Source organism: Neophocaena asiaeorientalis, unplaced genomic scaffold (genome assembly GCF_003031525.2).
Source record: "Neophocaena asiaeorientalis asiaeorientalis breed wild unplaced genomic scaffold, Neophocaena_asiaeorientalis_V1.1 scaffold72, whole genome shotgun sequence".
NCBI classification, from domain to species: Eukaryota; Metazoa; Chordata; class Mammalia; order Artiodactyla; family Phocoenidae; genus Neophocaena; species Neophocaena asiaeorientalis.
Window position 1 is genome coordinate 6,341,016 of NW_020185336.1, and position 16,603 is coordinate 6,357,618.

General features: G+C 46.6%; 1 protein-coding gene across 2 annotated transcripts in view; it reads left to right on the forward strand.

Annotated features, from left to right (window-relative positions):
- The first annotated feature begins 7,904 nt into the window (after positions 1-7,904).
- PLA2R1 (phospholipase A2 receptor 1) overlaps positions 7,905-16,603 on the forward strand; it is a 113,947-nt gene continuing 105,248 nt past the window's right edge. For both annotated transcript variants that reach the window (XM_024735920.1, XM_024735922.1), the window contains exon 1: positions 7,905-8,208. In XM_024735920.1, the coding sequence (XP_024591688.1) occupies positions 8,094-8,208 (115 nt within the window). In that variant the 5' untranslated portion in view covers positions 7,905-8,093. The remainder of the gene's footprint in view (positions 8,209-16,603) is intronic.

Here is a 16,603-nt window from a genome sequence, read left to right on the forward strand (position 1 = left end):
TAGTTACATCTCATGAGCACTCACTACTTGCCAGGTTTTGGGTGTTTTGCCTGTATTATGTTATGGGGTGGGCACTCATCGTGCTCCCTTTTACCGAAAGGAAAGAGAGGCTGGGCGAGGCACAGTGATTTGGTGTAGGTCACAGAGCAGACTCCCACCCAGGCAGACTTACCTCTTCACCACCACGCTGTGGATACAGCAAGCACTCCAGAAATGGCAGCTCCTTGGAAGAAACAAGGTCTATCGTATGGCTTTTTTCTCTACCCAGCAAGAGACCAAATCAATCCTCAGTCTTTGTTTGCCCCCCAGATATTTTTTTTTATTTAAGTAATAACAATAATAAAAACTACCTTTGCTGAGTGTTTACTCTGCCAGTCACTGTTCTAAGCAGCTTCCAGGTATTTACTCCTTTAATCTCCATAACAGACCAAAGAAATGGCACTATTATTGTTCCAAGTTTGCAGATGAGGAAACTAAGGCACCTGGAGATAAAACCTGCCCTAGTCATACAACCAGCAGATGACAAACCCAGGGTCTGAGACTGGCAGTATGGCCCCAGATCCCCCTCTGTCTGCCTCAGCTTGTCCACCTGTGATCATGGAGCCACGTCCTGTGAGATCCCACCATCATCATCAACTTCTCTCCTGCCAATATCTTCAACTCCCTGTAGGTAATATCCTGATTGGGTGACATCAGTCTGGATGAAGCCTGGTGTCCACCTTCCTGCAGGTACCTGGGCTATGGAGCATCATTAAGAAAACAAAAATCCACTCTAAAATCATAGTCCCTGACCACATCTGGGCCTCTGGTTATGCCCAGGTTTCCGGCCACATTTCCCCAGCAGCTCTCTCTGCGGACGTCAGAGCCAGTCTCACCTCCTCTCCCCAACTCCAGCTCTCCACTCATGCTCAGCAGATGAATGCCCCTGCTACTTCACAGAGAAACTAGAACTTAGCAGAGGAGAGAACTCTCAACTCTACCTTCAGTTTACAGATTTACCTGTGTCTACAACCATTATTTCCTATATTCCTGCTATCAAGGGAGGCATCACCTTCCTTTCTAAAGTGAATCCTTTCACTTTTTGCTCTGGAAACTTCTTCCTTCTCAAGGACCTCACTCTGGATTTTCCAACAGTAAGTATCTTTGAATTCCCCCTCTCTGCTGGATCCTTCCCATCCGCATTTAGATGTGCTCAAGTTGCTCATCTAAAAAGTAACAAAGTAGGGCCTCCCTGGTGGCACAGTGGTTGAGAGTCCACCTGCCGACGCAGGGGACACGGGTTCATGCCCCGGTCCGGGAAGATCCCACATGCCGCAGAGCGGCTAGGCCCGTGAGCCGTGGCCGCTGAGCCTGCGCGTCCAGAGCCTGTGCTCCGCAACGGGAGAGGCCACAGCAGTGAGAGGCCCGCGTACCACAAAAAAATAAATAAATAAATAAATAATAAAAAATAAATTAAAAATAACAAAGTAACAAAAATAGCAGCAACCGGTTCACCCACAACCATATACGCACAGCCTGTACAGCTACATGTCCTGCGCCCCACGGCCACCAGCTGCTGGGAAGAGTCGTCTTAGTCATCCCCAAACCACTGACGTGCCTTCTCCTCCAACCATTAGGAGCACTCTCCCCAAGGTCATAATTTCCCTCCTCGTCCCCAAATCCAGTGCACATTTCTGCCCTTACATCCATTGATCTCTCCAGAGAGTATGGAGCTGTCAATGATTCTGTCCATGAAACACGTTTCCTCCCGCTTCCAGACACCTAACTCCTTCTCAGTCTGTTTCTCTAGCTATCCCCAAATGTTGTTCCCTATGATTCTTTTCAGGCCTCTCCTCTTTTCTCTTGACCTACAACAATCACATCTACTCCCATGGTTTTAATGATCAACAACAGATAACGTCCAAATCTATGCTTTCTGACTTTAATACCCATATATGGAACTGCCCCCTAGATATCTTCACCAGCCTCTCAACGTATCCCAGACTGAAACCCTACTCCTTCCCCAAACTGGTTTCTCAGAGGATGAAGCCACTAGGTTGCCATGCCAGAAATGGGACATCATTCTTGATAACTCTCTCTTTTTCCCCAACACACCCGCTCAAACACTAAGTCTTGTTGATCTGATCCTTCCTCTTATAAATCTCGCAAGGTGTGTTCACTTTCCCCAGTCTTCTACTGTCTCCTTTCTAGTCCAGACAAGAGCCGTCTCTTTATCCAGGGTCCTGCCGCAGCCTCTTAACCCTTATGAATTGCTCACCTCCAGTCCATTCTCCATACTATGGCAGGAATGTTCTTTCTAAAATGTAACACATAAATCTGGTCACAATGAAACCCCCTAATGGCTCCCTGCTGGCTCTAGCATAAAGGTTTTTTAACATGATTTAAGATCTAATCTCAGCTTTCCTATTTAGCCCTAATGTTCCTAGAACCTCCCACCTCAGTACCCAATCTCCCTGCTAAAAGAACTTCTCAAACACCTCATGTCCACTCTTGCCTCTATTCCCTCTGTTCTGGAACATTTTTCTGCTCAGCTAAATCTCTCCTCTCCCATCAGCCCCTCATTCCCATTCCCAGGCAACAACTCACCTGCTTTTTGTCACCACATTTTAGTTTACAGTTTCCAGAATTTTATGGAAATTGAAGCATAAAGTATGTACTCTTTTTTGCCTAGCTCTTTCACTCAGCATAATTATTTCAACATGCAACCATGTTGTTCCATTCATAAGTTCTTCCTTCCTTTTTATGGCTGAGTAGGGTTCCATTGCTTGGATATACCTAAATCTATTTATCTAATCATCCATTGCTGGGTATCTGAGTTGTGTACACTCTTGGGCTATGACAAATAAAGCTGCTATGAACATTCATGTACAAACTTTATATGGTCATGTGTTTTCATTTTTCTTGAGTAATCACTTAAGGGTGGAAAGGCTGGATCATATGGTTGTTGTACCGGATTGAATAGTGTCCCCCCAAAACCATGTCCACATGGAACCTCAGAATGTGACTTTATTCAGAAATAGGGTATACTCAGATGTAATTGGTTACAATCAGATCATACTGGATCAGAGTGGTCCCTAAATGCAATACTGATGTTTTTATAAGAGAGATATAAAGGGAAGAAATCCATATGATGATGTACTATAAACCAAGTGATGCTAAGGATTGCCAGCAACCACCAGAAGCTGGTTGAGAGGCAAGGAACAGACTGTCCCTCAGACCCTCAAGATGGAACCAATCCTGCCAACACTTTGATTTTGGACTTCTGGCATTCAAAATTGTGAGAGAACTAATTCCTGTTGTTTTAAGCCACCCAGTTTATGGCGCTTTGTCACGGCAGTTCTAGGAAACGAAGTAGTTCTATGTGTTTTTTTTTAAACTTTTTAAAAGACTGTCAAACAATTTTCCAAAGTGTTTGCACCACTTTGCACTCCTATCAGCGGTGGGTAAGAGTTCCAATTTCTCCACATCCTTGCTCGCACTTAGTGTGGTCAGTCTAACTTTAACCATTCTAATAGATGTGTAGAAGTATATCACTGTGGTGTAAGTTTGTACTTCCCTAATGTCTAATGGTCTTGGAAATCATTTCATGTATTTATTTGCCACCTGTACATCTTCTTTGGTAAAGTGTCTACTCAAATCTCTTGCCCATTTGATATTTGGGTTTTTCTTATTATTGAGTTGGAGAGTTCCTTATATATTCCAGATACAAGTTCTTTATCAGGTATATGATTTGCAGATATTTCGTCCCAGTTGGTGGCTTTTCCTTTCATTCGCTTAAGCATATCTTTTGAAGTTAGCTAGCTATTCAAGGTGCCAAGTTGGATGCCACTTTTTCTTGGCATCACTTTCTCTGAGCCTCAAGCTTTGATGAGTGGCCCTTCTAAGGACTTGTCAAGTTTCAGACACATTCTCATATCATGACATGCATTGTTATTATATTAGTTTGTTATTGTAATTGCTTGTTTACCTGTGTGTTTCTCCCCCAGACTCAGAACTCTGTGATCATGGTCAAGGACTCATCACACCCTGCTCTCTGCTGCGTCCTCCACACCAGTACTGAGATGGACAGAACACGCTCACGTTCATAGTCACTGTCTGTCTCTCCAGACTCACTGTCCATAGTTCTCCACCCTGCACTGTGTTCTGGAAAGCTGACTTCTGTGGACTCCTGGACCACTGACTCCTGGCTGGGTCAGCCAATTGGAAGAGATCAGAGGGCAGGAGAAGAAGGGACAGGCTGTTCATTTTCTCAGCTTCCTCCCTGACAGGCTCCAGTTTGGTAACAATTGCTCTTCTCCTGTCCTGCCAGATGGCCCCTGTCGCAGAGGTACAGCTCTCACGAGGCCCCTATAACTGCTCCCTCCCAGGTTCCTTTAGGCCCCAATACAGTCATGACAGCTTCCAGCACTGGCTAGAACCTAGGTCTTTCCCTTCCTGTTTTGGTTCCCTTCACTCTGCCCATAACTTTGTAAATAGTGTTTCACTATAAACCACTATTAAATCAGGGTCTCACCCTTTCTTGCGGAGACTCTGATTCCTACAGTGCTCGAAATACATTTGTTAATCTTGATCCTCACCATAACCCACACATTAAGTAAGTTTTAAAACCTGAATCTTCTTCACCATTTTCATTCAACATCATTCAGGTTTCTAATATTTTTCTAGAGTTTCAAATGACTCCATACACTCTATTCCCGTCCACCTCCTTCCTTCCTTCCCTCCTTCATTCACTCACTCAGCAGAGACTTTTGGAGAATTTACTAAGTGCCAGGAACTGTGCTGCCCTGGAGAATCGAAGAGAAGGAAAATGTAGTGGGTTCCTCAAGGAACCTACATTCAGGTGAGAGCTATAAATAAAGAAGTAATTCTAATTCAAAATGATGGAAGATGTACAAGGCCTGCAGGTGCAGGTGTTCTGGGCCGCAGGGGGCAGGAGACATCATTTCAGCAGGACAGAGGTCTGCAGAGCTCGCTCCTGAGCTCCCCTTTGCTCATTGCTGCCCTGCTTCCTCCCCCCACCCTCACAGCTCCCATGAAAGGACATTGAAAATATGCTAGACTCTGTCCCAAGCACTGCACAATCTTATCTCATTTAATACAGCAGCAAATAGTACCATCTGCATCTTACATGGAAGGAAACTGAGGCTAAGGAGACTAAGTAACCAGCTGGTAAGTAGCAAAGCACCTACTTTCACCATCACACTACCCTACCTCCCGAATCTGAAACAGACGCAAGACCTGGGTATGGGGAAGGATCATTTTCTTGAAGGCGTAAAAGTTTTTGCCACAGATTTCCACCTCAAAGAGATGAAAACGAGCCCTTCTGGAATCTTCTAATCATTGAATAGGAAATTTGGTGTCAGTAGGCCAGGAAGCTGTCATCACCCTTCTTCATTACGCTAATTGCTTTGAAGGTGAAACATGGCTGGTTTCTCCTCTTTATCCTGTTCATATTCATAGCTCTGCTACTTTGGAATATCATCTGCTCTGGGTCAGGGAAGGCTTTTTCCCCCCATTAGAGAGAGGATACAACTGAAGCCCATAGCAGGTGGATGTCTCACCGGGATCCCACAGCCAGTGGGAGGCAGTCCTGTGTCCCAGTGACTGACCTCGTTTGCCAGGCTGCCCAGTAGCCACCCGTTGCCTCAGCCAGGCCCGCCTACTCACTCTCCCCCGTGCAAACGTTTCTCACTCCAGACTTCGTATTTTCTCTCACGACTTCCTCCCATCCTAGAACAGCCTCTTCCTCCTAAATACCCTTCACCCCATCTGAACACATCTAGCCCTGCGCAATCACTCTAGCCCCTCCTGGCCTCTCCCACTTTTACGTTCACTGCACTGCACCTCACCAAAGATTAATATCAAGGCTGCACTTTCCTACTTAATTATGCCACTTGGATCGCGCTCGGCTGCCTCAGTAGAAGCCAGCCCACTCAGACAGGGCTGAACCATCTATACTTTGGGGTAATTCCCATAACACATGATGTAGTGCTGAGTCACAGGAGAGATTTATAAGTACTTCATGACTGAGGTCTATATAGTCTCGTATGCTGAAAGCATCCTTTTTCTGCATGTTTCAGGCAGGGACACTGACTTCTGTATGTAATAATATGCTGTTGACTCAGGGCACACTTTGGAAGTTTTCACATTCTCTCAGCCACACCTCTTACTCCAGCCACCTCTGCAGCAGCCAGCCCTGCACAGGTTCCCTCTGGGGCAACGTGACAGCACCTCACCTCTGGCCGTGCCATGCACCTGTTGCTGCCTGCCACAGGGCTTTCCGGTTGCCAAGGCACGGGACCAAGCTTGGAGCTTACCACTGCTATGGAAGTGTGCAGAGGAGTTAATAACCCTAGGACCACCTTCACTAGCAGAGACGGTCAGCCTAAGGATAAATGTTTCCCCCTTTCCTCTTCTCCCCAGGACAGACAGTTCTGAGACCTTCCGAGGCTCCTGCAGGACTGAGCACATGTTGCTACGACAGTGGCCAAGGCAGTAGCTGTCCTTGCTTCCTTATTCACTCTGATCTTCAATCCCACTCTCTGCCAGAGATCTCAACCCAGGCTCTGCTTTCTGGAGAACCAGGCTAAGACAGTTTTATTAGTCTGGTTGGGCTGACTCAACAAAATATCAGAGACAGGGTGGTTTAAACAACAGAAATGCATTTCTCACAGTTTTGGAGGCTAGAAAGTCCAAGATCAAGTTCCTGAAGGTTTTGGTTTTTGATGAGGTCTCTCTACCTGCCTTGCAGATGGTTACATTCTTGCTGTGTCCTCCATTCCTTAGTGCCTGGATGGAGAGATCTCTCTCTTCCTCTTCTTATAAAGCCGACCTTATCTAGGACCACACATTCAAGACCTCGTTTAAACTTGATTAACTCCTAAAATTCCTATATCCAAATACAACTACATTTGGGGGGTTAGGACTTCCACATATGATTGGGGAGCTGGTGGGACACAATTCAGTCTAAAGCTGACAGTGTTACTCAAAACTATTGGTTTGGTCTTGGCCAACAGGCAGCTGAGAAAGGCAAGGTTCTCCAAGACCCCATCATCTTCCTTTTATTTTTTTAAAGCTCCCTTTTGCTTTCTTCCCTCCTCTTATGTTTTAATGACTAGCGTCATAAGCAATGTTTTGTTTAATGACTATTTAGGAAAGATCTTACATTAGCCTGTTCTCATAAATATTGAATGTTTCTAGTGTTCCGCCAGTTATTTGAAAGACTACCCTTAGAAAGACTACATTCTAGTCAGGGCTTCCTAGTTTAGGGAGGAACTTTTGCCAAGTTAAGGAGTAACCTCTTCTTAGAGCAAATCACTTTGCCTTTCTGGACCGGTTTTCTAGGTATAAAGTGGGACAACGCAGTAACAGCTGTAACGCAGGATAACCCAGCTATTTTGCTGGGTTAGGAGGATCCAAGGAGATGGAAGGGGGAGGTAGTTTTTAAATGGGAAAGGAGCTCAACAATGGAAGACGCTTCAGCGTACTCTGGAGTGAGGAGGGTGGAGACCCCGGCGCACCCCCGGGGATCTCTGGGCTCCACATTCCAGGGGAGAGGAGGTCCAGAGAGCTCCCAGCGCGCCTGGGTCCACGGAGCAGCTCGGTTTCCTCTAAGCTGCCTGCTGCCAAACCCGCAGTGTTTACCATAATCCGGGTGGTTTGCAAACCCAGATGTCAGACTTCCCGTCCCAGAGATTCTCAACTCGCTCACCCCCAACTCCTATTTGGCCTCCGCAAGAAGGAGAGAGAAGGCTGGAAGCAGGAGGCGCGTGCACGGGGCAGCCTCACCCCTCCTCTCTCCCCACCCCAAAGGCAGGAATTTCTGGGATGGGCAGATGGTCCACCCCCTCTTCCTCCCTCCCGCTCCAAGCCGGAGTGGGTAGGGCGGGGAAAATCGCCTGGACTTTTCCGCCTTCCAGCCCATAACCCCGAGTGTCCGCACACTGTGGCGACAGGGGTGACGGTGACGGAGTGGATCTCCGGGACGCAGGGGTGGCGAGGCCTGGAGGAGGGGTGGAGCGCGGAGGAGGCTGCGGTCCCGCCTCGCCCACCGTAGGGCCGGGCGCAGTGTCCGGCGAGCCCAGTGGTTAGCGATGGCGCTGCTGCCGCTGCTGCCACCGCTGCTGCCGCTGCTGCTGGCGGTGCCGGCGGGCTCCGCCGAGGGCGCGGCGGTGGCACTCACCCCCGAGCGGCTTCTCGAGTGGCAGGGTGAGTGTCCCCCGGCCCAGAGGGACCAGATGGGCACGTCGGGGGCGGGGGTGGGCAAGAGGAGGAAGGGGCGAAGCTGGGGCGGGCGAGGGTGGCCGGGATTATATGGTGGCCCGCGTCTCTGCCGTCCGGAGAAAGCCCTGCGGATGGGCTAGTCCTGCACCGGGACAGGCCCTGCACCCCGCTCCGCTTCCTCCAGGCTTCGGTCGGGGGCGCGGCGTGGGGCGGGGCCTCGGCTCGCAGGCGGTTTGACTGGGCTGCGGCCGGGGACAAGCTGCGCGTAGAAGGGTAGGAGATGTTTCGAATGTAAACTTTCCTAGAGCGGTGTATTTGGGAGGACTATCTCTGGGATACCTGATGGCAAAAACATGTCCCATTCTGTCCCCTCCCAAAGCAAGCGCTCTGGGTGTACGCCGCCACCTGCGGAGTGGCCCCAGCCTGGCTTCTCCTCTCTGCCCCTTCGGGAAAGAAAACAATCTTCTCTGTTAACGCTTCTCAGACCAGATAGGGAAGAGGAGCCCCTGTGGCCCCAATGAACTTGTGAGCTGGAGCAAGTTACCCTCTTTGCTCTTCAGTTTCTCCCCTTTGAAAAATTGGGCCTGTGACAGACATAGGACCACTGAGGGTAAAATGTGATCCTTTGCAAGGCGCACGGCAGGCCAGCGTGTGGAGAGTTCCTGCAGAGTTACCACTGCAATATACACGTGTACACGGGATCAATTGATCAAACATTTATTGAGCACCTACTGTACATAAGATTCATAAAGGGCTATGGACAGAGACAGAAAGAGAGATCACCGCTTTCATAAATAACTGTATGGGCTGCCTCTGAGGCAAAGGAGCCAGCGTGCAAAAGTGCAAGCCCATGGTGAAGGGAGGAAAGAGGTTGGGAAAAGCTAAATAAACCAGGAGAAGCCTCCAGGCAGCCTCCATACTCTCAGCCTCTGGGGATAAGCTTGGACAGAAGGAGTAAAATATGTCACCAATGTCTGTATTTATTTTTTTCCCCTCTCAACATATTATGTATACATTTTGGAGGTAATCTCCTCTGGACTGCATTCTCTAGCATTCCTAGGAGGCTTTACCGGGGACAGGTTGAGCAATTCTTATTCTAAAGTGGCCGAAGGTCAGAGGCCTCTTACCTCCTTTGTCATTTCAATAAAAATCCTCCTGCAGAGGCACCTGTGACCCCATGGGGGTGATCCGTCTTCACAAACAGTCGCTATGCCACGCTTATTTCTTTACATTTTAAAATGTGGGTCTTGCCTGGGCACTAAATGTCTATCTAGAAGAGGGCAGCAGCCGAGAGGACAGAAGCTGGAACCTAGCCACACAGAGAGAATGCGCTGGTGTTCTTCTGAGCCAGGATTAGCACTGATGGGCTAATCGCTTCTATATGTAGCAGATCCAAATCCCGGCTGAGATAGTTTCTAATCAGTGCCTTCTTTTTAATAGTCAAGGACACTATGAAGTTAGAATCATCCACTACCTCCTGTCCACTCCAGGTGACAGTTTGCAAATCTGAAGGCATTTGACATAGTTGGCCTAGAGATTCTTCAGATGTGAAAATGCTGCTCCTCATTTCTGAAGAGCACAGAGACTGTTGACATTGACTGCTCCAGTCCTCACACAGGCTCCCCTCCTTGACTCCAAGCACTCACATCAGTGGAATTTCAAGTATAATCTAGATGGGTTTAAAATCGGGTTTTTCCTGTTTGTCCAAAGATGGAAAAACAAAATCTTAGCGTTAGAAGGGACCTGAGACATTGTCTAGTCCAGCCATCCATTTTTCAGATGTAGAAGCTGAAATACAGCAGTGTTTTTTAGCTGTGTTTGGGCTCCTACGTTTGCCCCTGTGTTCACTGGACTACATTAACTTACTCTTAGCCGTGATTGGCATCCCCAGAGCAACCAGGAGAAAATATGCACCTATGTCGGTTTCACACCCACTAATAAGGGATAGGTAGTAATACAAGGCAGATTATACATATAGTGTTTATCATCTGAAAATTTCTTTGTTATGTGTTACTGATTGATCTCTTATTTATTATATGCATCCCAGCCTTGAGAGGCAGATGATGGACAGTATTGTGCTGACTTTTCAGTCATTTACCAATAAATTTGTGTTAAAAAATCAGTAGATGCAGTGTCATATAGTGGTTAAGTTCATGGGCCCTGGAACCAGATTGTCTGGGCTCAAATCCTGGCTCTACCGTTTATCAGCTGTGTGACCTTGGGCAAGTTACTTAAGCTCTCTGTGCCTCAGTTTCCTCATATGTAAAAAGGGAACTAATAATAGTACTTACCCAAGTATTGTCCTTTTGTTTCAGTATCACCATGGTGCCCTCTTCCTCTGGCCAGTCCAGACCATTTTGACGTGTTGACAGCCCTGTAACAATTACTTCCCTGTGCACAGCACTGTACATGGCCTGTCTGCAGCCTCTCTCCTACCTCTAGTTGCTATAGCAAGGGACCTCATTGTGGTTCTGAAATCTGAGCCCTTCATTCTAGCAAGTGCTAAAACTTGAAAATTTCATTCAAATACCCCAGATACTGGGAGGGTAGAGAGGAGATCAAGGAAGGGGACAGGGCATCCTGGGGAAAAGTGGGCATAGTCTCTGTGGAGGTTGCTAAAGGAAATGAACTGGGGGCAAGTAAAAGAATTTTGAAGCGACGTTGAGGGCTGAAAATTATAAATGTGAAATGGCCCCAACCAACATAGTAAGAGAGCTTCCCCTACAGCACTCAGCTTCCCAGCAGCAGGGGTGGAGGGAGCCCATGGCTGTGTCAGTCCTCAGAGACGGTCAAGGTAGGCTCTTTTGAATGGCCAATGACCAAGGGAAGTGAGGGAGAAAGTAAGGAGATGAGAGAGACGGCAGAACAGGAAGGGTAGTGATTATACAATGGAAATAATGAATTTTGGAGGCAGGTCCATTCTCAGTAGTGACCAGGTCCAAGGTATTGCTGCAGAAGTGGTCACTAAAACGAGAACAAGTGAAAGAAGGTCCTCAGACCTTCTTTGGTAATTGGCATGGAACCCACATGGTGTAGTATCAGTTACTACACTGATCAGTTATCAGTTACCCCCCTCGGAGGGGGTCAAGGAACCGAGTGTCCAGAGCAGTACAGACATATACGTCTGAAACAAAAGTTTCATTAAAAAACACCCTTACCTGATATGACGTGCTGCTACTTTTCTACTCTATTTTGCTTTGTAATGTTCCACTCTATTTTGACTTCATGATGCATTAATGGGCCACAGCCTGAACTGAAGGAAACACCAGGCCAGAGTGTTGGGAGTGAAAGGCCTTGGGGTGGGGAGGCCAATGGAGTGTTTGCTGGAGTCACATAGTGAATGGGAGGAAGAGGTTCAGGGCGGTGCGCTCGGTATGGAGCAATGAAGAGAGGGTGCCACAAAGGAAAGGTTTCTGAAAGAGGGTGGTGAGAGCCACCCCCTGGAGGCAGCAGTGGGAAGGAGTCGTGACCCTGAGATTTTCCCCTTAGCTCCCATTTCTAATACAAAGGTCAAAATGCCCCTCACCACAGCCAGCTGGGTGCTATTAGTGCATACCCTTCCTTCACAGGTGAAGACAGGTTGAGTAACTTGCACCTACAGGAGCTTGTAGAGTAGGGATGTGAACCGGATCCACAAGCACTAATGCAGAGGACCCCTGTGTAGCCTTGTGATCTGATAAAATAGCTCATTCTTATCCCGCTGTTTGCTGGGAGCATGTGACTTGATTTTGTGACAGGAGGAACAGGAGGCCAGCCTCCTCCTTTTCCAAACCTGTGCTTCCACATGTAGGAGTAAATATTTTCACAAAGCCGAAATGTGCAAAGCCATTGATTTTTTTCTAGGCAATTTATATATCCCTGGGCAATGAGCCATTCTCCTAATCTGGGGATTTGGAATTTAAGTAAAAGCATGATCAGCTCCTGGTTTAGCTGCCCTGCCTGGCCGTCAATCACTCCAACCCTCAGACTCTGTTTCTTCCATCTCCGTTCATCATCTTTCAGAAACTCTTCCACTTTATACTTTTCTCATCCCATTTTCTCTGACTGGCTTCTTTCCTCATGAGCCTTTGAGAGTCAGCACAGACTTCCAATTTTTCTGGTCCTTTTTACTCTTTCTCATTAGCTCCTAACCTCTTTTCCTTTTATTGGTTGTCACAGTAACTGATACTACACCATGTGGGTTCCACGCCAATTACCAGAAAGGTTGAGCCACACAGAGTTTCGCTGTCCCCTCAGCTTCCCTTCCTTGAGCTAAGAGTTTGCTTATTTATATCAGGGTTTCTGAAGAAACAATTCTTTGTTCTGCCTATGTGATGAATCTTCATATGATCTATCAAAGTAATGTATTTGAGACATTTATAGACCCTTGTCTCCATCTTCTTTTAGAAATTATCCTTGAAAGCCTTTTAGGAGATGTTCCAAAACAAAGCTAGGAACATAAATTATATTTTTTAATTGATCAGAGTGAAAAGAAATATTACAGTTCATAAAAGAAACAAACCCAAGAACACCTTATAAACACTACAGTGAGTCACTTAGGGTAGAATATTTTATAAAGTCATTCAAGAAAAATGGAGGAATTTTATGAGAATTCCTCTAAACTGGGTTCTGTGATACAGAGCTAAACAAAATAGACAAGAGTTTTCTGCTTTCATGCGGGGCCGCATGACTGTCTAATTGACTGTACTTTCTAGACTACTACAGTTCCAAAGAAATATGCTAATGAAAAAATTTCATTATTTCTGGCTTTTTGCATCATGCTCTTAAGAAATTTCCTTTCTGGTTATGAAAATATAAACAGGAAATTTAAAGTAATTATTTAACTATAAACATTGGTCTTATTTTGCTGCTATTTTTCACTACCCATGTCCAAAGTTAAGATCTGTTTTTCTCTTACTAACATTTATAAAGGGGTCGTAGTGACTGAGGTAGTCCTCATCAGGATCCTATGAGGACAGCACTATAATTAATTAAGCCCATTGTGCAGATGGAGAAACTAAGGCAGATACTCTCAACCTCAAGCAGTTCTGCCCTAAAAGAAGTGCTCTGTGGTTTGCCAAGGTCTTTCTTCCACAGTGTTAGCCTTGGCCAGTTAACAGGGCAGTCTTTATGGGCGTGTGACCAGAACTGTCTCGTAGGGCTCCATGCTCAGCAGGGCCTTGCCCTTGGGGTTGAATGCTCTGTGGTTTGGGATCTTGGAATTCTTAGTAATTTTTTCTTTTTTTTTTTTTGGTACACGGGCCTCTCACTGTTGTGGCCTCTCCCGTTGCGGAGCACAGGCTCCGGACACGCAGGCTCAGCGGCCATGGCTCACAGGCCTAGCCGCTCCGCGGCATGTGGGATCCTCCCGGACCGGGGCACGAACCCGTGTCCCCTGCATCGGCAGGTGGACTCTCAACCACTGCGCCACCAGGGAAGCCCCTTAGTAATTTTTATTTCTGAATTTGTTGTTTGGGTATGAAATCCTGTGGGACAATGGAGCACAGACCAAGAGATTAAAGCCTCCAGTAAATCTCAGTCCCTCCTCACGTCACCTCCCCATTTTCCTTGGGTGGGTTTTCAGCCTCCCCGTCCATACTCCTGTGCTCCGTCCACCATGGCAACCAGGTTGCCTCGGGACTGGGAAACTGGAGGCCCAGGGCCTGGGAGTGGATGGTCAGTGGTATCTGGGGGCAGGACAAGGTTGCTGTCCCCACCGGGTTGGCAGCACCATTGCATGTCCCGTGGGGACTGAGTGGGGACCGAGTGGGGACCTATCACCTGTCTCCAGTCCAGGTACTGAGTGTGTTCCCAGAGCTTTCTGCCACGGAGGTTGCAACCCCTCACAGGCCCACGGGAAGTGAAGATTGACTGGACTTCCCTGTCCCCTCCAGGGCCCTACATTTTTCATTTTACTCTGGGCTCTGTCAATTACGTAGCTGAATAAGAAGCATGGGACTGTTATGAGTTGAATTGTGTCCCCCTCAAAATTAAGATGTTGAATTCATAACCCCCCAAATACCTCAGAATGAGGCCTCATTTGGAGATAGGGTCTTTTCAGATGTAATCAAATTACAATGAGGTGATTAGTGTGGGCCCTAATTTAATATGACTGATGTCCACCTAAGAAGGGAAAATTTGGACACAGAAATACGCATAGAGAGTAGATGATATGAAGAGACACAACGAGAAGACAGCCATCTACAAGCCAAGGAAAGGGGCCTGGAACAGATCCTTCCCTCACAGGCCTCCAAGGAGCCAACCCAGCCGACACCTTGAATTTTGACTTGTAACCTCCAGATCTGTGAGATAACAAATTTCTGTTTAAGCCACCCAGTTTGTGGTACTTTGTGATGGCAGCCTTAGCAAACAAGTACAAGGACTAACAATATATCTACCATTAAGAGTTGGATTTGGTTGTGTTTTCTTCTTCTTTCTTTCTTTTTTAAAAATATTTATTTATTTATTTGGCTGCACCGGGTCTTAGTTGCGGCATGCTGGATCTTCATTGCCATGTGCAGGAGTTTCAGTTGCGGCACACAGGCTCTAGTACGCGGCATACGGGATCTAGTTCCCTGACCAGGGATAGAACCTGAGCGCCCTGCATTGGGAGTGCAGAGTCTTAACCACTGGATCACCAGGGAAGTCTCTTGGTTGTGTTTTCACTTCTGTCTCCCACTTAAATAAATACATATTTTTCTTAAGTAAGTATATTCTCAAAGCAGATAAGATGGATAACTCAGTGTAAACACTTCTGCTTTCAATAACGTCAAGTCATTTCCAGGGTTGTTTGGTTGTTGGCTGAGTTGTTTTCTGCTTTTGTTTTGGTGACCCAGTCTTTGAATCATATCCCCCAGGGATTCCACACGAAGGCATGTTGAGGGAAGTTTAACAATGTTCTGTCTTATTGTTTCTTGCCATAACATGGTCTTCTGTAGCAAGACTCCCTGGTGACTGAGATGGTATATTTTCAGCACAGTCTATAAGATGTTAACAGAGCCGCTGTAAATAATGAGTTTTACACCAGCAATGTCTGAATGTCTGTTAGATACTTTCCAGTTAAATAAAGACAAAAATGATGGAGGAATAGACTAAAAGCTAAAAGGAAGAAAAATGTTTTCAACTCAGTTTAAAAATTCACTGGTAAGATACAGAGACACAGCGAAGAACTTTGAAAGAGAGAAGATTTTCTGCAGAGGTCAGAAGATTTACTGCTAAATGTGATGGACGAAAGGGGAGGCGGGGAGGGAGTGAGAGTGGCAGAGTGGCGAGAACAGTCTGGAAGGGTTAATCTACTTCACACAGGGGTTGGTGACAGGCAATTTGAATCCTCACAAAACTAGAGCCCGGTGGAGCAGATTAAGCCAGGTTTAATTTTTCCTGCATGTGAGAAAGTATTGTATGCCTCGTGGAACTTGGAGTGACGATTTTGGGAGATTAGAAAGAAAAGAGAAGAGAACATGTAAAAAGATTTAGCAAGAGGGGTCCCACGGGCCTATGGAGGTGGTGATTATCCGGGTTCAGAAGCTGCAGGAGAATAAAGAAGGCTCAAAGTCAAGGACAATGCTAGGGCAGGGAAAGAGAAGAAGTTCTGAGACAGGACAAGGGACAAGGGGATATTTTAAAACATACTTAACTTTTTAGTTGATTATAGAAATCAATTGATAGGAAGCCACGGGCTTTGTTAAGTGCTGTCAGATTGTCAAGAGATAAACACCAAATCTCAGATGATCTGGGATAAAAATGCAAGTATTCATGCAGAGATGGCCAAGGAGGATAGAACACACTTTTCACTTTGTTCTGTCCTTTCAAGTACAATGCACATGCTGCATACTGCAAACGTCAGAAATTCCTTGCTTATTGGTTTGGAAAGTCATATTAAGAATCCAGCTTCTCTGCATCGTTCAGCCATGAACGGGACTTGATTCAGCCCCACACAGCATCTCTTCCTGCTACAGAGTAATCTAAGTAAGGAAAACAATCAAATCTGAATCGGAGTCACTGGACAGGACAAACCTGAATTTGTGTAGCTGGAAAATGTCGATACATCTCAAGAGAGACGCTGCTCAACTTTAGATTGGTTTCAGGGCAGAGATGCCCTCCCCATACTTCCTGGACCCTTTCCATGCCGAAACTGAGATACTGTCAGAAGAGCAAGGAACTGGACAGATTCAAGAGATGCTCCGGGGAAGGAAATGCGTGAGCCCAGCACCAGCTGTGTGGGTAGATGGAGTAGAAGAGGTTTAAACCCAGGGGAATGGAGCTGGAGATTGAAATTGGAGTGCAGTTGGCAAGCTGTGGGCTTCCTATTAGGAAGCTTGTCTTAAACATTGCACTTGACGTGAACCGTGCATTTGAGCTTTTCCTTCCAGTTCCCGTAACATGGAAGGGCCCAGAGGCC